Source organism: Colobus angolensis, unplaced genomic scaffold (assembly GCF_000951035.1).
Source record: "Colobus angolensis palliatus isolate OR3802 unplaced genomic scaffold, Cang.pa_1.0 Scaffold330, whole genome shotgun sequence".
NCBI classification, from domain to species: Eukaryota; Metazoa; Chordata; class Mammalia; order Primates; family Cercopithecidae; genus Colobus; species Colobus angolensis.
The window spans coordinates 3,455,676-3,476,489 of NW_012116600.1; the positions used below are offsets into that span (position 1 = coordinate 3,455,676).

The following is a 20,814-nucleotide window of genomic DNA, read 5'->3' on the forward strand; positions in this document are numbered from 1 at the left end:
CAGGTCCTAATAAAGTATTGAAACTGGCAAAGCCTCCTTCGCGTGCCCTAATCCATGCTTCCATCTGCAATTTCTACTCCTTATTCTACTTACTCACACCACCCTGATGATCAACAGCCCCAGCCACAGACTGCGATCTGGTCCTGCTCTTCCAAGCAGAGCTCCTACACCCTGTGACTCAGTCTGGATCACACTCCCTATGGGTATCTGCTTAAACTGGGCCTCTATAAACATCTTCTGATCCTTGTACACTGCCCTCTATTTTTCCATAACATCAACTTTCCTACAGAAATTATCACACAACTCTTAAACTGTATGCACTTCATCTGAACGCCTCTTCCCCCCTCCATTTCCTTGAGAACGGGAAAAGTCATACTCATCTGCGTATTCTCCACACACCCAGCAGTCCCTTACAAGAAACTTACTGAACTGGGTCTCCCTTCCCCAACAACTGTCCACTTTAACATTTATCTGTCCCACATCTCACCTTGGGCCTTACTCTCTATGAATTAGCACAGACTGGCTTGTGTAAGTGAATTACTACTCACCATTAGGATGGATCATATATTAAATAACAGTTTTTGTTTTTTAATAATTATGCCTTAGCACAAAGGATTACATAATGACGGATTTTTTAGGCATGATGACAGGCCAGGGAGGGAGCTGTTTTGAACCAGGCAGGACTCAGTACCAGCTCACTTGCCCCTTCCGCAGATTCCATCAAAATCCTCACAGGGTAGGGGTTGAAGGTACTATACAGCAATTCTCTTACAAGAGCCGGGTTATATATTCTGCTCATAGAGATCAATTTTGCTACAACTTGATATAGGGTCTTCAATGTTAGTATTTTTACAGAATAAGTTAATGAGTATGGTACAAAGAGACTCTGCAAGCCACACTTAGGTATAACTTTCTAACCCAATCATTAATTACACATTTGAGTTTTCAAACAATGTAGGGTAATCATATTAGCTTCTACTTATTATGTGAATGCTTAAGCTTCAAGTAGAATGTTTTAAATAAGAGCATTTTAGGTCCTATTTGAAAATCAAATTGCTTCAGTGCTAAAGGTTTTTGATAAACTTTAGTGATTCGTTTTTTTCCTATAAAAGTGAATGAAAAAGACTGCCAATGAAAAATGCCATGTTCAAATGGACATACTAAGAAATAAAAGGGACTCAAAACAAATTTTTTTAAAGATGACTTGTAAGTCAATACTCACAAGATATGAAATCTCTCAGAAAAAAATTCTTCTTGGGAAAACTTATTATAAGAACATTAACTATCAACTCACCACAGTATGAAATAAATTTTCACCATAAAACGCCACCTTATGACCAAGAGAGGATTATATACACTTTCCTAAGCAGAGGAAACTACAACCTTTATTCTCTTCTGAGGTGCCTTCTTCTGAAGTTTTTTTTTCCAGCACAATTCCAGAAAAATCTGTAATTACCTAAAAGAATGGGACAGAAGAAAGGAAATAAAATAGTTATGTATGAAAAACCTTTTCATAATGCGAAGATTTGTAGTTATTTCAAATAATCCCTAATATAAAGATGGGCTATAAAAAGAAACTGTAAGTCTTTTAAAAATGAGAAACCCTGTGACACATTAACATTTTAATATCCTATTAAGTAATGCAAACTCAATGTATATAACTTCTCTATATCAAACCAACCTACTTTCCCCCAACCAGCTTAAGAACCAAATCACAGCAATTCATCTGACTGTTTAACCCTACTACCCTGAAGTACAGACATACTTAGCACCTCTGATAATGGCAATATTTTTTATTATGTAACTATACTTCATATTTCATAATGAATTGCTATAGAATCTAGAAATCACTTGTTTCCATATGGAGTTTAAATATATACATAATTTAATATATAACTAAAACGAAGAACTGCCAATTTTTAAGAATTTCTAGAACACAGAAACACATTCAAAACCTAACAGAGAAACACATAAGCATTCCTACCTCCAAAGCTTTGTCATACTGTTTGTTAGAAATATATAGTTCAGCTGCTATGTTAACATCTTCCATGGAGACTAGGCCCTGGTGTTTTGAGAAAGCTTCATCAATTATGTTAATAGCAGAAGTAACATCATTGGCTTCATAGTAACTCCTAAAAAAAAAGTGGCAAAATGGATGAATATTTACTTAATTCCAATTATAAAACTCACTTCCTTGCTTAGGCTATCTAACAATGAACAGTGATTTTCATTTTCTTAGAATTTGAGAGGAATGTATATTTCCTTAAAATCATAATCAAAACTGATCCAGAAAAAATGTGCAGTGTCAGTAACAGTGTTATAATTTCAAGCATCTCACTCTCCAAAAGCTACCTCCTATCATTCCAGCTCATTCCCTCTTGTAATCCAATACCAACTCTTCTACCTCGACAGATCTACAAAGCATAGGTCCTACCACTTTTTCACCATCACCTACACCCTGCCTGGGCTCACTTTCTTCCTTCTCCAAGGCCCAACATTATTATTCCTTTGCATACATCCTCAGTCCTCTTGCCCTGCTCTCCCTTGATCAAAATCACTCAATAAAACCCCAAGCCTGGTTAAAATACAACTATATCTACTCTTCACCAGCTGACCATGTCGACTGGTCTCACTCTAAATTGATGACCAATAGCCTCAAGCAGGTCCATGGTATTGATGAGCAGTATTACTAGTACCTATTCAGTACTTCTCAAACTTGAATGTGCATATGGATCAACTGGCTATCTTGTAAAAATGCATATTCAGATCCAGTAGAGCTGGGGCAGGCCTGAGATCCTGCATTTCTGACAAGCTTCCAGGTGATGCAAATACTGCCAGTCTGTGGGGCAGTAATGTCCTAGACAACTACTGACATCTTCTCTCTCTCTTCAAACCGCCAGCAGTCTCCCAGTCCTACTCTAAGTTGATGGCCTTTCTTGATATTTTTACCAAGGAAAGAGAATTAAATCAGAACATCCCACATATTTCCAGCACATCTACCTACCATTCTCTTTTTAACCTAATCCAATCAATTTTGCCTCTCCCCACTCTGCCAATATTTCTAATCTCCTTGTTGCTAAATCTGTCAATTCTCAATGCTCATTTTATGTGATCTATTTGCAGTATCTCACACAGATGATCATCCCTCCTCCTTGAAGTGCTTTCTTCAATTAAATTCTAGAACATCATGCTGTTCTCAGTTTCCTTCTACTTCACTGGCCATTTCCTTTTAGTCTCCCAGCTGTTTCTTCTTCCTGACTTGTAAACATTGAAGTGCCTTAGGGTTCAGTCCTCTACACCCTGTCCACCTCCCCAACCCACCCCTCATACTCAATACATCAGAAAATCTTGAGAGCTCAGCCTTCAAAATACATACATAATCTGATTACTTCGTACCAGTTCCTGCTGCTTACATCCTGGTCCACGTTACCATTTTCCCTTCTATGTATCACTATAATAATTTCCTAACTGGTCTCCATGCTTCTGCCCTTCCACTATTCAATCTGTTCTCAAAAGAGCAGCCAGAATTGATGCACTTAAAATTTAAGTCAGACTATGTCACTTTTCTACTCAGAACCCTCCAGTGACTTCCAAACTCATTCAGAATAAAAGCCAAAGCCCTTACAATAGCCCAAAAGGGCTAAAGATCTATTCTTCTGGTACCTCTCTGCACTGCTCCCCTTAATTCTTCAGCTTCCCTAACCATACTTTGTACTTGCTATTTCTTTTACCTGTCATACTCTTCCCTGAATATCTGTTCTCATACCTACTTCAATGCACCTTTAGTCAGTAGGACCATAAAACAGAGAATTAAGTCTTTCTCTAATCACTCTATCTAAAAATAACACACCCACACCCTAAACATCAAATTGCTATCCCTTTTTCCTGCTTTATTTTTCTTCATATCACTTATCAACATCTGATGTACTACATATTTAGCTGTTTATTTATTGCCTATCTCTCTCACTGAAATGTAAGCTATATAAGAACAGGGGATTTTTAAAACTTGCTCAACAGTAGATACCCTGGTTTCCTGTACAGTACCTAGTGCCAAAGATATATTCAATATTTCTGGAGGGAAAGTAGGGACCAAAGGGAAAGCCTAAACAGAAGTTACAGTGATAGAATTCCATGTAGGAAAGACCTCAATGGCAGTGGCAGAATTGACAATCATCACTCTTTCCCAAACAAGTATTATATCTAATAGACGTGGAAAACCAATTTACTATCATAGGCCACCTAACATTTCACAAAGTCAAAGGCTACTGGACTAACCACTGTGACAGCTACACAGATTTAACTAACAGCAAATAACCTGAGAAGACCCTCAGTGCTCATGGTATTCCATCAGGGATCAACTTAGGGTTGCCTTGCCTCAGCAAATTTCCTAGAAATGTTTTCTAGTAATCCTATGCAACCCATCCCTGGGAGGTTAAGGGACAGTTTCACAGCTAAGCATCATTGTGATAAAGGCTGTAGAATTAATAGGGTCACCCCTAATGTACCCTGATGGAGATGGTTACTCCTAGAACAAAATACCATCTGATATCCCTAGAATAGAAAGCATATCACAAGGCATTACTCAGCAAAAATGTTTCCTACTTCGTTTTGCTGTGCAGCATACCAGAGAAGTAAATGCAGTAGGGCATATTTTAGAATAAAATATATACCACAGTCAATAATCTGCCAACTGTAAAAGAGAATTTTTATAGTCTTAAAATACTATATACTGGCTCAAGATAAAATAATAGAAGATCCCAAACCATTAACATTTCATTGGCAAATGTGCAATAAAAAATACTTTTTTAATTATTGCAAATATACACAATTTCGACTAAGTTTGGAAACCTGAGAACCTACTCATCCTTTTAGGACATGTCCCATTTTTAAACCTCTGAGCACTTGAAACGTAATCTTATATACACAATTTTCTAAGCAATGACACAGTTGACTTGGAAACAGAAAAGTACTGAAAATTCGGTACAACCTAAAATACAGGGCTGGGCATGGTGGCTCGTACGTGTAATCCTAGCACTTAGGGAGGCCAAAGAAGAAGAAATGCTGGAGGTCAGGAGTTCGAGACTAGCCTGAACAACACAGCAAGACCTCGTCTCTGCAAAAAAAAAATTAAAAATTAGCCAGGTATGGTGGCATGCACCTGTAGTCCCAGCTACTCAGGAGGCTGGGTGACAGGATCACTTGAGCTCAGAAGTTCATGGTTGCAGTGAACTATAAACACGACATTATACTCCAGCCTGGGTGACAGAGCAAGATCCTGTCTCAAAAAACAAAACAATAAAATACATAAGGCAAAACACTTCTTGAACTTCAATGAAAAGTACATTCTATTCCAAATATATGCTTTGATTTGCAAAATAAGATTAACAGCAGCAACTAGATATGTTACACTCCAAACTTACTTTGCCATATCTCTAGCCAGCTGCATAAAACGTTCGCCATCAGATGGAGACAAAAGGTTTAAAATACGCCTATAACCATCCATGGCCATTTTATGATCACCCATCTGTTCGTAAAGGCTTGATCGCTCCCACAGATAACGGACATTGGTAGGTTCATATTTAAGAGCTAAAAAGAAAGAAATACAAATTATTTACCACAAAAAGGGGTGCATGGTACCTGGGTGTGATCCATCATCTCAGAAAATTTAATAAGCAAACTAATTCATCAATGAAACAAAAGGAGTTATTCTGAATAAATGTATTTTCATAGGAACTCTTGACGAGGTTTGATGTAACACCAGATAGAATCTGAATCTCAATAGTAATCTTCTTCTTAATGTGGTCAATCTAATCTGATGTTAATCCTCAAGGAACAGCTTAGAACCAACACTGATCTTAGTGGGAAACTGAAGGTACATCTACCAACTTTTGTGTTATATTATCTCACAACACTCAAAAAGTCCCTGACAAACATGAGAACAGAGGAACCCCAAATACTTACCTCTAGAATAACAGACAATAGAAACAAATTTATCTCAGCCAAAATAACACTCCAGAGTAGCAAATACAATGATCAAAAAACCTACTATGTAACATCTTATAAAAGTGAAAAAAAAATTTTTTTAATTACCTTTTGTATAGCAAAAAATAGCCTGCTTAATATTGTCTTGTTCCAGAGACATTTCTGCCAGTCTAACCCATTCTTCTGTGTCACTGGGATTTAAATGCGCAGCAATCAACTCAAACTGCAATGATTTTTCCATGTCACCTTGGTCCTCATATATCATGGCAAGAGTAGAGAATGGCTCATAAGCCAGAGGAGCTATAACAAATTAAAAAAATAAATTCCATTGGCTGAGAGAAGAGGCTTGAGTTGATGTCAATCCCATGGTTCAAACTGTGTGTCTTTTTTTAAATACTAAACTCTTCAAATCACTCTAGCAGAATTATACAAACTGCTTAAGACGAGTTAAAATAAATGCTAGATTATATCTGCTTTATTTTCATACATTTTTAGCATTTTTAAAGCACTGCTTTCTCTAAGCAAGGTATAATTTCATGAAAATCCTAATCTCTACCACATCTTCCTCATGAAAATCCCCCTTTGCTCAGGATAAACATGGCTCAGTATCGGCAAGTTCATCCCAATAAACACCAGCCACATCAGTGGGGCTGAATCTTCATGATTTAGCTCCCACACCAAGGAGTATAGTATGAATGAACAGATGATCCCTAAGCAGCAGCTAAATGGATATCAAAGTGACTGGCTAATCTACATTTCTGAAATACTGTTTCTGAAACAAAACTCAAAGATTATGAGGTATTAAAGTCAACGATTTTTGTCAAAAACAATTATAAACTAAATTAAAGGGAACAAATAATACTGGAAAGTAGGAACCAAATAAAATATACTAAAGGAAAAAGTCTGTTTAATCTTAAGCAGTAGCCTCAAATTACCCTAATGAATAATCCAGGAAATTATAATAAGAATTCTAAAAGGACCCTAGTCTAACCAAAAAGAAATGCCAAACTACTGAAAAGATAAAAGTTCACTGTATTACAGCTATCCAAACCACTCTGCAGAGCATAATTTGGCAACACATCAAGGAAAGAAAACAATAAATATAAGTAAGTAGTTTAAAAAAAAAAACCACACTGAAGGTATCATTCAATATGCCCAAGACGCATCATTTAATTGAGAGATAAGATGACAAGTTTAAACTGTCTTTTACCAAAAAATAGATAACATAATCTAGTACTGCATGATCTAGAAAACAAAAGGATAAAAGAAAGCTCTTCAAGTGGTTTTAATATAATGTATTTGCCATACTGACAATTCAAAAGTCTAAATCCTTCAACTGAAACGTTTAAAAAAAAAAGTAACTATGAAATTCAACAAATATTAATGACATCTCATTGAATCATACTCTGAGATTTTCATTTTCTTGTGAAAAGTGGCAATTACCATTACCACAATCACCCTTAAGCTTCTGAACATATTTTCCAAATAGTACTGTGAGGTGCTACCCCATTTGTTTTAAGTCAGACTATTAAATTGCTATTATTAGTAAAATCCCCACAGAAAACACCTTGTCTTATGATTTCCATGCACATCAATATCGCTTCTTCACGTTCTCCTCGAGCAAAACGAATGTTGGCTTCACCCATGAGACCTCTCAGAGCTCTGGGAAGTTTACTCCGAGGTCTTTTCTCCTGTATGGAAGAAAAATGACATTTAGATTAAAATACAGTGAAGTATTAGATTTCAGTTCCAACCATATTAATAAAAATAGAATATAATAAAACTGAAATTCTCCTTTAAAAATTTTCAGTTTTCGAAACTCAGAACTAAATAGTTGCAATTCCAATTGACTCTTTAACATTAAAGTTTATGAAGTCAAAACTGGCCATTCTTGTAATCCCAGCACTTTGGGAGGCTGAAGCAAGTGGATCAGTTGAGGCCAGGAGTTCGAGACCGGCCTGGCCAACATAATGAAACCCATCTCTCCTAAAAATACAAAAAAATTAGCCAGGCATGGTGGCACACGCCCATAATTTCAGCTACTTGGGAAGCTGAGGCATGAGAATCGCTTGAACCTGGGAGGCAGAGGTTACAGTGAGCCAAGATCACGCCACTGCATTCCAGCCTGGGTGACAAATCAAGACTGTCTCATTAAAAAAAAAAAGTCTAAAACTCAATTGCAGGAAAAAAAAAGGGTCAGGAGTTACTAAATTACTAATTAGAATAATAACAAATATAGAGCTGGATGCTGCAAAATGGATTTATAATCCAGGATTATGATATAATCTACTGAAGATCCCCTTTCTTTCAAATTTATCCACTCAAAATGAACTTGTTTAAAAAAGTATCAAGTTATAGTATGGACATGGACATATTTTTTAAGACAGAGTCTCACTCTGCTGCCCAGGCTGCAGTGCAGTGGAGTGATCTCAGTTCACTGCAACCTTGATTTCCCGGGCTCAAGCATCCTCCCACCTCAGCCTCCAGGGTAGCTAGACCACAGGAGTGCACTACAACACCTGGCTAGTTTTTTAAAAAGTTTCTTGTAGAGACGGAGCCTCACTATGTTGCCCAGGCTGATCTCAAACTTCCTTGGCTCAAGCAATCCTCCTGCCTCAGCCTCCTGAACTGCTGCCATTACAGGCATGAGCCACTGTGCTTCACCAGTATGGACCTCTGAACAGCAAACCCACAGTCCATTTTCACACATGCAATAATTGAGGTTGTGTCTGTGTGTCTGTTAGATTCCACCTTTCTAGTATCTCTTAGAAAATAAATGGCCTGATTTGAGCCACTTTGCTTTGACTTTATTTATTGTATTGTATTTATTCTTTTGAGACAGGGTCTCATTCTGACACCTAGGCTGCAGCCTTGTCTTCCCCAAGCTCAGGTGCTCCTCCTACCTCAGCCTCCAGAGCAGCTGGGCTACATAAACATTATCTAATAGGAAACATAATAAACCAATAACAACAGTTGTGTCATAGTATTTCCTTTCATATAGTTTGAATTGTTTCCCAGGTCTAACTTACAGACTTCTTTTTCAATTACTATGTCACTTTCTTCATTGTTTATAAATACCAAAATAAGTAACAATTTACTTTCATCATTTTCTTGGTTTCACGATTGAGAACCATCTCCAAAACAAATACATCGCCAGCAGTGGGTTGCTCAGGTGTTTCTTCCTCCTCCTCCTCCTCTTCTTCCTCTTCCTCCTCATCATCTTCATTCTCTCCAAGCATGGAAGCAAAGACCTTGTGAACTGACTTACTCACTCCATCTGATGTTTCTCCTGAGAAAAGAGACATTGATGATGGGGGAAGGGGAGGAAGCTGCAGAATTCTCCGTGAAAAACAAGTATTTTCTAAGTATAAATTTTTACCCCAATAACACCAAATTTAAAAGTAAAAAATAGTAAATGTACACCCTCAAAAACCAAACCAAAGAAGAAAGTTATCACAAAGCCATGTATTTTATTCTACAGGAATAGCTGACTCATCCTTTAGGCCTCATCCAGATTGATAGGCAAATTTAACTGAAAAATCAGAAGCACATACAATAATAGGAAAAAAATAGAAGAATTATAAGACATAGACCTAAGAACTAAACAAGACTAGCAGTATGGAGCCCTGGTGGTATAGCATAGTGGTTCAAAGTGAGGGCTCTAGAGCCAAGCTGCCTGGTTCCAAACTTCATCTCCATCTATCACTAGCTGTGTAACCTAGGGGAAATTACTGAAGCTCCTCTATACCTGTTTCTTTTTGCAAAATGGGTTAATAATAATTTATAGGGCTACTCTGAGGACAAAATGAGTGTGAGTGTGTCTGTGTATATATACACTATGAATGCCTAGCATATAGTAAACACCCATTAAATGCTATTATTAGTATTAAAATAGCTTTATTATTTCAGGAATAAAATACATGACATAGTTCATTTGTATCTCAGGATACCACCATAGTATAATATAATGATTTTTGAGTGTCAATAATGATGACTTTGATCAAGAAAAAGTTCAGAGGCCAATTTTCTGTTAAAGCAGAGACATTGCTATGGTTTGAATATTTCTCCCCTCCAAGTCTCATATTGAAATTTAATCCCCAATGTGCCAACACGGAGACATCTTTAAGAGGGGGCCTTTAAGAGGGACTGGGTCATGGGGCTCTGCTCTCATGAATGGATTAATCCATTCATGATTTAATGGGTTATCATGGGAGTGGGACTAGTGGCTTTACAAGAAGAGGAAGAGAGACCTGAGGTAGCATGCTCAGCTCCCTCACCATGTGATACCCTATATTGTCTTGGGACTCTGGAGAGAATCCACAAAGGTCCTCAACAGATGTGGTTCCTCTGCCTGGGACTTCTCAGCCTCCCTAACTATAAGAAATAAATTATTTTTCCTTATAAATTACCCAGTTTCAAGTATTCTGTTATTAGCAACAGAAAACACAAAGATAGACATGTAACATATTTCTGGAAAAGTTCCAACAAAATAGTTAAAATTTTAAGTATATATAGAGAGATATAAATATGTTCAAAAAATACATATTTTCTTTGAGATGAAGTTTCGCTCTTGTTGCCCAGGCTGGAGTACAATGGCGCAATCTCGGCTCAGCACAACCTCCACCTCCCAGGTTCAAGCAATTCTCCTGCTTCAGTCTCCCAGGGTAGCTGGGATTACAGGCATGTGCCACCATACCTGGCTAATTTTGTATTTTTAGTAGAGACAGGGTTTCTCCATGTTGGTCAGGCTCATCTCAAACTCCCGACCTCAGGTGATCCACCCACCTCGGCCTCCCAAAGTGCTGAGATTACAGGCGTGAGCCACTGTGCCCAGTCAAAAACTTTTTTTTTTTTTGAGATGGGGTCTCACTCTGTTGCCCAGGCTGGAGTGCAGTGGCATGATCCCAGCTCACTGCAGCCTCCACCTTCAGGGTTCAAGTGATTTTCATGCCTCAGCCTCCCGAATAGCTGGGATTACAGGCATGAGCCACCACATCCAGCTCATTTTTGTATTTTTTTTTTTGAAACATAGTCTTGCTCTGTCGCCCAGGCTGGAGTGCAGTGGTGCCATCTCAGGTCACTGCAGCCTCTGCCTTCTGTGTTCAAGCAATCCATCTCAGTCTCCCAAGTAGCTGGGACTACAGGCGTGTGCCAACACACCCAGCTAATTTTTGTATTTTTAGTAGAGATGGGGTTTCACCATGCTGGTCAGGTTGGTCTTGAACTCCTGGCCTCAAGTGATCCACCCACCTCGGCCTCCCAAAGTGCTGGGATTACAGGCGTGAACCACTGGACCCGGCCTGTGTTCAAAAACTCTTATACATACTTACTTATGTGAAATGCTTCAAATGCCAAAGATGATGTCTAAATGAGATAATCAATGTTTAATGAAGAACAGATTTTAAAAGCTACATGTTCTGAGTAATAAATATTATTTTGAAGTCACAAGGATCATATTCAAGAATTCCGAATATTCAAAATAAAGATGAAAAGAAACATGTAAAATTTATCAGAGGAACAAAAGAGCAATCGTATGATCCATTCTGATACAAAGAAGCATTTGATAAAATCCAATACCCATTCCTAATAAAAATTCTTAGTCAACTAAAAATGAAAGGGAATAATATCTTTCATTTCATGAAGAGTATCTACAAAAATTTTCCACAAACACAGCTAATGGTGAATTATTGAACGTTACTAAGAATGAGACAAAGTTGCCTACTACCACCACTTCCATTCAACATTTTACTGGAGCTCCTAGCCAATGTAATAAGAAACAAAAGGCATAAAGATGGCAAGGAAAGCCGGGCGCGGTGACTCAACGCCTATAATCCTAGCCCTTTGGGAGGCCGAGGCAGGCGGATCACGAGGTCAGGAGATTGAGACCATCCTGGCTAACACGGTGAAACCCCGTCTCTACTAAAAATACAAAAAATTAGCCGGGCATCGTGGCGGGCGCCTGTAGTCTCAGCTACTTGGGAGACTGAGGCAGGAGAATGGCATGAACCCGGGAGGCAGAGCTTACAGTGAGTGGACATGGCGCCACTGCACTCCAGCCTGGGCGACAGAGCGAGACTCCATCTCAAAAAAAAAAAAAAAAAGCAGGCAAGGAAAAAATAAAATTATCAGAGTCACAGATGACATGATTATATACATAGAAGACCCAAAACAAATCTACATACAAACTGTAAGAATAAATTAATTTAGCAAGGTTGCTGAACACAAAGTCAATATATAAAAATTATAGTTTAATATATCAGCAAATGAATTGAAAATGAAATTAAAAGAAGATCCTATCTTCACAGTGTGTAAGAACGGTGTGAAGAGCAAGAATTTAGTGGTGTATTTAGTACTGCCCAGGGGAAAAGGAACGATTAGTGGCCATATATTTCAATTAGCTGACTGCCAAGCTTGTTCAAAACTGACCCCTTCTGCTCTGAATACACGCTCATACTCACCAAAAGTCTTTTAGAGTCCTGGGACAATTCCTTACTAGGAAATTAGGAGCTTCACATCTTAAAAGGATGGATGAAATTATCTGAGCTGAAGCCAGCCAGTCCTTGTGGGCCTGACTGCTCATGGTGAGCCTGAATTGGACTCAGTTCACTCCTTTTTTAGGGCCTGATGGCTAGCTTTTGGGAGCAGCTTTAAACACGACTGACAAGCACCCACTTGTGCCTGCTGCTATAGTAGCAACTCAAAACACCTGAGGACAGAAGAGCCGCTCTTCCCCTCAGCAGATAAGGAAGGAACCACAAATCGTGAGAACAACTTCAGTCAGCTGCCTTTTTTTCTTCATCTTTTAAGTTCAGGGGTACATGTGCAGGATGTGCAGGTTTGTTACATAGGTAAAACATGTACCATGGTGATTTGCTGCACAGATCATCCCATCACCTAGATACTAAGCCCAGCATCTATCAGCTGTTCTTCCTGATGCTCTCCCTCCCGCAACACCCCTACTCCGAAAGGCCCCAGTGTCTGTTGTTTCCTCACCCCCTTTTGTCCGTGTTCTCATCATTCAGCTCCCACTTGTAAGTGAGAACATGCGGTATTTGGTCTTCTGTTCCTGTGCTGGTTTGCTGAGGATAACGGCTTCCAATGCCATCCATGTCCCTGCAAAGGACATGCTCTCGTTCCTTTTTATCAGCTGCCTTTTCCACCCCACTTTCCTGGCAGAATAAGAAATCGTAACCCCCAGTTTTCCCTCCTCTTTCCCCCTTTTTCCCCACTTGGTCCAGGCAGGTAAGAACAAATCTTGTTTGTTTTCTGCCCATGCTATGACTGTCTGTTCTCTGTGTGAATGCTTATTTGTTTCGAGGGAAAAGAACCAAACTGTACTTCTAAACCCTAGAACTAGACAGCTGTTATCAGACCCTATACATGAAGCTACATTCTAATTGACAGTTTAGCATCCCAGTTAACTTGATATGGTAGTAAATGGATACCCTGAGATATTATCAGCATTCTGATCCCTGGAAAAGGGTATCAATCACTGAAAATTAATAAATTTGCTTACTAGTTAATTAAGCTACAATGAGTTTAATTACTCTGGGTGCACTAACCAAATTTAGTATCTGGACATGCAAAGCTGAGAACTGGATGCTAGAATGATGTAGCCTACCACGACACTGTGCTGTGTGTGAAGTTCCATGAGGGCAACCAACATGCCTTCCACACTAACATTTCTATCTTTTCTCCTTGGAACTAAAGCAGGTTTGGAAGCCACTTTATATCGAAGTGTAATTCCTTATAATTTGAGGGACTATATCTGGAAGTGTTCAGTTACCAAATGAGAGGGCCAATTTAAAAAATAATCTTAAAAAGCACCCAAATACTGATGTCAATTTAAAACACTTTTCCAACACCAGAGCTCACAAAAAATAACCATCAAGGTATTCAATAACTCAACAAATATTTATGGGGCACCTACTACACAACCAAGCATTCTGCTCCTGATAAACCACATAATCAACAACAGAGAATCACTGCAATGAAAATACAATGTTTCACTAAATTACTCTGCTTACATACTCCAAACATTCATTGCAGGAGGCACATAATTTTAACATACCTTCATTGACATCTTTGTCTTGGGATTTGGTAGAGTTAATTCCTGATGACGATGGAACTTCAGAGTCATCGGGATTTTCTTCAGCTGATAACTTTCCTTTTTCCTGAAGACTCTGTGATTGGAAATTAATTAATGATTCCAAAAAATAATGCAGACTTAGCTCTCCCCAGCCACAGAGTATCTGGTTCTAGTGGTAGCTTCGCCACTCAGGCATTTTGTGACCATGGGTTGGCAGTTTATAGAATAGGGCATTTGCCTCATTTTCTAGTCCTACAAAACTTGAGCTGTGAACACATACACAGTAGGTGGAATCTAAGTTTGAATACTGTCAAAGCATTTCAAAGTACTTAGATCTTACCCTTCAATCTGTCATTTGTAAAACTAAAATTAAAAAATCTTAATAATTTCATTAATGAACACATTGTATCCTAATATTTTAAATAAAAAGATGACTTGGTGGCTCACGCCTGTAATCCAACTACTTTGGGAGGCCAAGACAGGCGGAACCCTTGAGCTCAGGAGTTTGAGACCCGCCTGAGCAACGTGGAGAAACCCCGTCTCTACAAAAAATATAAAAATTAGCAGAGTGTGATGGCTCACACCTGTGGTCCCAGCTACTTGGTGGCTGAGGTAGGAGGACTTCTTGAGTCCAGGAGGCGGAAGTTGCAGTGAGCCAAGATCGCGTCACTGCACTCCAGCCTGGGTGACACAGCAAAACCCTGAAAATAAAATAAATAAAAAGATGAGTCCATACTAGTCGCATGAATTATTAAAGAATCTGCCGGCCAGGCACAGTAATCCCAGCACTTTGGGAAGCCGAGGCGGGTGGAACACGTGGTCAGGAGTTTGAGACCATCCTGGCCAACATGGTGAAACACCCTGTCTCTACCAAAAATATAAAAATTAGCCAGGCGTGGTGGCAGGCGCCTGTAGTCCCAGCTACTCGGGAGGCTGAGGCAGGCGAATGGCTTGAAACCAGAAGGCCGAAGTTGCAGTGAGCCGAGGTCGTGCTACTGCACTCCAGCCTGGGCAACAAGAGCGAAACTCCGTCTGAAAAAAAAAAAAATAATCTGCCAGCGAACTTAAAAAGGTTTCATTACTTTTATTTTCTCTTGGATTTGAAGTAAGCAAGAAGATACAAAAAGTTCAGATATTTCTAAGTATAGGGAAAAAAAGGTATGAGTAAAGATTATCTTCTTATCGGACAATACTTTTTCATGAACTATTACTTCACACCAGTGGGAGACTCCTCAAAAACAGGAGCTCAATCGTTCCAGTTCAGAAAAGGAGACACTGGGGCCTAAAGAAGAAAGGTGAGCTACCCACCCACCGTCACAAAACGACTTAGTGGCAAAGCTAGGACTAGAACCTGAGACTGTAACTCCAAACTCTTCTCCCCACCTCCCATTTAACTTACCAGCGTTAAGCTACCCTGAAATAAAAACATAGTATTAGGGGGAAAAAGAAGAGGTTACCACCAAGACGAAAGGTTTTCGGTGAGCGAAAACGTTTTAAGGATTTTAGCACAGGGATGAGGGGTGAAAACCGGAGTTTCGGTAAGATAAGGAAGAAGCTGCTGAAAGTTCCCAGCCCGCCCCCATCACGGTGAAAGCGGTCGTCTGGGTCCCCGACACCTAAGTGTATTAGGGCAACGAGAGTGAAGGGCACCGAGGCCTAGCATCGCCTCACTTTCTTCTCGCGGGTTTTTCTCTCTTCTCTCCGCCGTTCGAACTCCTCGAAGGAGATTTTCCCTTCCAAGTAGTCGATGAGTTCCGGACTGAACCCTGACATGTTTGCAGGGTCTGTCTATGCAACCCCAGGAACCGGGACAGAGAACCGGAAGACCAGCGCTTGCCAGACGATACCTCGCCAGAGCCAGCTAACAAGAAACCGGCGTCCTTCCGCGAAACCCGCCGGGTCTGCGCCGCAGCCGCAGCACTCAGGTTCCGCGTGCGCGCCAGGCCGGGACCTATATATAGGAGGCGCGCCCCTTGCACACTCGGTCGGCCGACTCTCTCAGCCATCGGTCTGGATTATTAGATAGCTCAAAAAAAAAAAAAAAAAAAGCGCTTTAAACATATTCTCTTTAAGCCGGGTGATTTCCCTCAATTCTTCACTAAGTGTTAGTTTCATTCTCCCAATCCATTTTTTTTTTTTAGACGGAGTCTCGCTCTGTCGCCCAGGCTGGAGTGCAGTGGCGCGATCTCGGCTCACTGCAACCTCCGTCTCCCGGGTTCAAGCGATTTTCCTGCCTCAACCTCCCGAGAAGCTGGGACTACAGGCGCCCGCCACCACGCCTGGATAATTTTTTGTATTTTTAGTAGAGACGGGGGTTTCACCGTGTTAGCCAGGATGGTCTCGATCTCCTGACCTCGTGATCCGCCCGCCTCGGCCTCCCAAAGTGCTGAGATTACAGGCGTGAGCCACCGCGCCCGGCCTCTCCCAATCCATTTTCTTTCCTGAAGGTTCTTTAAATTAGCTTGGTCACTGCTGTGTGATATTTTTTTCTTAATTAAACCATTTACTCTGCCACGTGCATGTTTCACTCTCCAGTTCTCCCCTGCCACAGAAAGCTAAAATCCTCCCCCAGTGTATGCTTTAAATTTCACTCCCGCCATTTCTCCCTCACCCGCGCCCTGCTCCCACCCGAAATCCTCAAACTCTCCCTTTCCTCAAGCACCTTCTCAGTCTGTAAACACGTTCACCTGGGATTCCTGTTACACCTCTCCCACCCAAGTTTTCTTCCTTTCCTAACAGCAAACTTTCAGAAAAAACCAAATACTTAGTATGGTTACTACACACTGTTGCCCGTATTAGTGTATAATAAATATATAGGCCATCTACTGTTTTATACATATTACATACATTTCTCAAAATAATCCTTCCTTCTCAGTAGGTGTTACTCCTAATGCTATTGTCTCTAATAAGTAGTAGAGCCAGGATTTGAACCCTGGTTTCTGACTCCAGGTCCCATGCTTAGAACTATAATATACCGCCTCCTCTGAATGGTATGGTTTTTCAACTTCTACACACTCCTGTGATTTATATTTTCCCTTATATTACAATTATCTATTTGTCCAATTCTAGAGACACTAGCTGTAAACATCTTGACAACAGCCCTGATGCATCATTGTAAACCCTACTGTATGGCCTAATAATTTGTGCTGAAAACACATTTGTGAATTGTATTGGATGGAACTGAAAGTGCCTTTGGAACCTGGGGCAAGGGAACTGGAGTAGGGAAATGAAGCTCAATATGAAGCTAAGGTTAAAGACAAGTTACAGGGAGAGTATCACCTAGCCATCTTTATGACAATCCTGGCGAGGATAAACAGCAGAAGGATGGGAGAATGAGGGGCCAGGACCTGCAAGGATAGGACTGCCAGGTGAGAAAAAAAAAAATATCTGGCAGCTAGAAGTCATTCCCTTTCTCATGAGGAAGGATCCTCAGAGTCCTACCTGGGTATAAAATATGGAAGGCGAGCAGGGTGGAGTATGTTAAAGCAATCCACTTAAATCACTTACAGGGAAATTCTTCCCTAAATTTTTCCAGACAGTGGAGGAACTGTGTCTAAGAGGAATTTAGGAATCTTGAGTCCTAACTCTCCTAGGGGAAAAGAAGAGAAATCAGGTGAGGAGGGATGGTTATCTATAAGGAGAATACTTAGGTTATCTCCTAAGACCCAGATGATACTTAGGTTATCTCCTAAGACCCAGATGACTTAGACTATCTTGTCTTATTGTTGGCTATCTGGAATATGGGAATAACAATTCTGGAGATATAGATTCATATTATGAAGAACAGGAAGCAGTGAACAAGGGGTAGGAGGGTGGTTTTTTTGTTTGTTTTGTGTGTGTGGTTTTTTTGACTGTGGTTTTTTTGACTATGGAACACCTTAATGACATGAAAGTTATTTTAGCAGTCAGACTGTTGCAACATATCTTGAAATTTCAATCTTTCTGTGTTTCTTTCCCCCTCTTCCTTGGGAGAGATTTGTCTCCTGATGAGTCAGAGGTATCCACATTACCTTGAGATGAAGTGGAATGGTTATGGCCATAATAAAAATACATTCAGGCTTGTTTTGAAAATCAAAAGGGAAAGTCTGAAGGAAGGAGAATATTGAATTTTTACCATGACCATATAATTAAAAGCATACATTCTTTCTTCTTGCCAGGGAAAAGAGCCAGGATGGGCTGGGACCCTATGTGGGAGACTATTTTTCCATGGCTTTATTAATTGTTCTGAAAAAGCTTGTGATAGCTTTGTTCTAGGCTAGCTTTTCAAGGCTGTTTTCAAATCAAACAGCCTTGAAAGGCGGAGCTGTTGTCTCTTTCTTGGGCAGGGAACACATTTTTTTCCCGAACAGTATAATAAATGTTTCCCTCTGGGCAAAGTTTGGGCGTGTTTGCTAGCAGTGCCATTAGAAGAGTGGAGATTTCCTAAGTTTGGAGTTCCTCAGCTTTGGCACAAACCCACCTGTGCACAGCATACCCCTGGACGCACATTCACATGGCCCCCTTGATACTTGGGGAGTAAGGAAAACTGATGTAAATTTAAAATTCATGTCACTACCTGCCATGCCATCAGTAAGAAAGTAGGTTGTCTCAGACATAAGATGTCTCATGTATCTGCCAAGTTTGATAAAAGTGTAGAAAGCTAGTGTGTAGCTTGCAAGTAGGATAAAAGCTCACACTCTTAACAGTTATTGGCCACCCTAGATCTGGGACAGAGGACAATAGGCCAAGTGCTGGGGAATGAGACACTCACTGAAGAGGAGCAGAGGCTCCTTTCAGCGTTGAGATTGCCAGGGACCTATATAGGGAAGTATCAGAGACTCCTCCAGAGCCTAAAACACCTGCAGAACATTTATTTGCATTGAAACAAACACTACATACACTTCATCTATGTTCTGGCGGTAGTTCTCAGCCAAGAGCAAAATCATTTCCCTAGTGAATTTTAGAAATGTGTATAGAGAGGTTTCGGGGTTTTGTTTGTTTGTTTGAGACGGAGTCTCACTCCGTCACCAGACTGGAGTGTAGTGGCACAATTTCGGCTCACCGCAACCTCCATCTCCCAGGTTCAAGTGATTCTCCTGCCTCAGACTCCCTATAGTTGGGACTACAGGCATGAGCCACCACGCCCAGCTCATTTTTGTATTTTTACAAGAGACAGGGTTTCACGATGTTGGCCAGGCTGGTCTCGAACTCCTGACTTCAGGTAATCTGCCCACCTCAGCCTCCCAAAGTGCTGGGATTACAGGCATGAGCCACCACGCCCGGCCCCTGGGAGGTTTTGATTGTCAAAATGATAGGGCAGGCTGGGTGCGTTGGCTCACGCCTGTAATCCCAGCAGTTTGGGAGGCCGAGGTGGGTGGATCACAAGGACAAGGTATCGAGACCATCCTGGCCAACATGGTGAAACCTAGTCTCTACTAAAAATACAAAAATTAGCCAGGAGTGGTGGCGAGCACCTGTAGTCCCAGCTACTCAGGAGGCTGAGTCAGGAGAATCACTTGAACCCGGGAGGTGGAGATTGCGGTGAGCCAAGATCGCACCACTACACTCCAGCCTGGGTGACAGAGAGAGACTCCGTCTCAAAAAAAAAACATTTCCAGCTGAAGGATGAACGCCCCTGCCCCGAAACTTTGCAGGCTCATAGCTGAATGTCCTATGTGGATGCCCTTCCTTTTCAAAGCCACTGCATAGCACTCCAGCCTGGTGACAGAGCAAGACTCCATCTCAAAAAAAAAAAAATTGGGCAGAGATGGGGGATCTACTAACATAGAGTATCTAGGGACCAGGTGTACTAAATGATCACACACAGTGATAATTTGGCTTCCCCCAACTGCCAATAGCACTACCATTAAGAAACTCTAGTCAGTGTGAGGTATGGGCTTCCATTCATAAAAATTTTTCCAGCTGGGCTGGGCACAGTGGCTCATGCCTGTAATCCCAGCACTTTGGGAGGCCGAGGCGGGCAGATCATGAGGTCAGGAGTTCGAGACCAGCCTGACCAACATGGTGAACCCCCCCCACACACACACACACAACTAAAAATACAAAAATTAGCCAGGCGTGGTGGCAGAAGCCTGTAATCTCAGCTACTAGGGAGGCTGAGGCACAAGAATCACTTGAACCCAGGAGGCAGAGGTTGCAGTGAGCCAAGATCGTGCCAGTACACTCCAGCCTGGGTGACAGAGTAAGATTCCATCTCAAAAAAAAAAAAAAAAAAAAAAAAAAAAAATCCAGCTCAAGGATGAATACCCGTGCCCTGAAACTTTGAGAGCTCATAGCTAAATGTCCCATGTGGATGCCCTTCCTTTTCAATGCCCTGAAACTGGTAAGCCTTAACACCTAGAGCAGGGACAGTATTAAGAAAGGGAAAACCAACCACTAGTACTTGGAACTCGACAGAGGTGAAAAACTCCCTACCACTCTACCATTTATATGAATAAGCTATACTTTTATAAGGAATAGCTCATCAAGAATTACTTACATTTTTTAAATGGCAAGAAAAAAAGTTTTGACATTAACTAAAAGCAGCTTCCATTACTGTGTGAAGACTGGATGAATAGCACATGTTTATTTCAATTCAACAAGTATCTATTGAACAGTTGCTCCATGCTAGGCATCGTACTAGGTACTGGGGAAATAAAGGTGAATTAGATATGGTCTGTGCTCACAAAGACCTCATGACTCTTCAGGGGAAACAGACACATATACAACTAATTACAATAGAACATCTTAAACCAGACACAAAA

The 20,814-nt window shown here is 40.6% G+C and overlaps 1 protein-coding gene across 1 annotated transcript in view; it reads right to left on the reverse strand.

The window, feature by feature from the left end:
- GTF3C3 (general transcription factor IIIC, polypeptide 3, 102kDa) overlaps positions 1 to 16,028 on the reverse strand; it is a 34,983-nt gene extending 18,955 nt beyond the window's left edge. The window contains exons 1-8 of the mRNA XM_011952064.1: positions 15,743 to 16,028; positions 14,054 to 14,165; positions 9,081 to 9,271; positions 7,550 to 7,673; positions 6,091 to 6,282; positions 5,421 to 5,586; positions 1,985 to 2,132; positions 1,384 to 1,456 (exon numbers count right to left, since the gene is read on the reverse strand). Of these exons, the coding sequence (XP_011807454.1) occupies positions 1,384 to 1,456; positions 1,985 to 2,132; positions 5,421 to 5,586; positions 6,091 to 6,282; positions 7,550 to 7,673; positions 9,081 to 9,271; positions 14,054 to 14,165; positions 15,743 to 15,844 (1,108 nt within the window). The 5' untranslated portion in view covers positions 15,845 to 16,028. The remainder of the gene's footprint in view (positions 1 to 1,383; positions 1,457 to 1,984; positions 2,133 to 5,420; positions 5,587 to 6,090; positions 6,283 to 7,549; positions 7,674 to 9,080; positions 9,272 to 14,053; positions 14,166 to 15,742) is intronic.
- Positions 16,029 to 20,814: the final 4,786 nt, after the last annotated feature.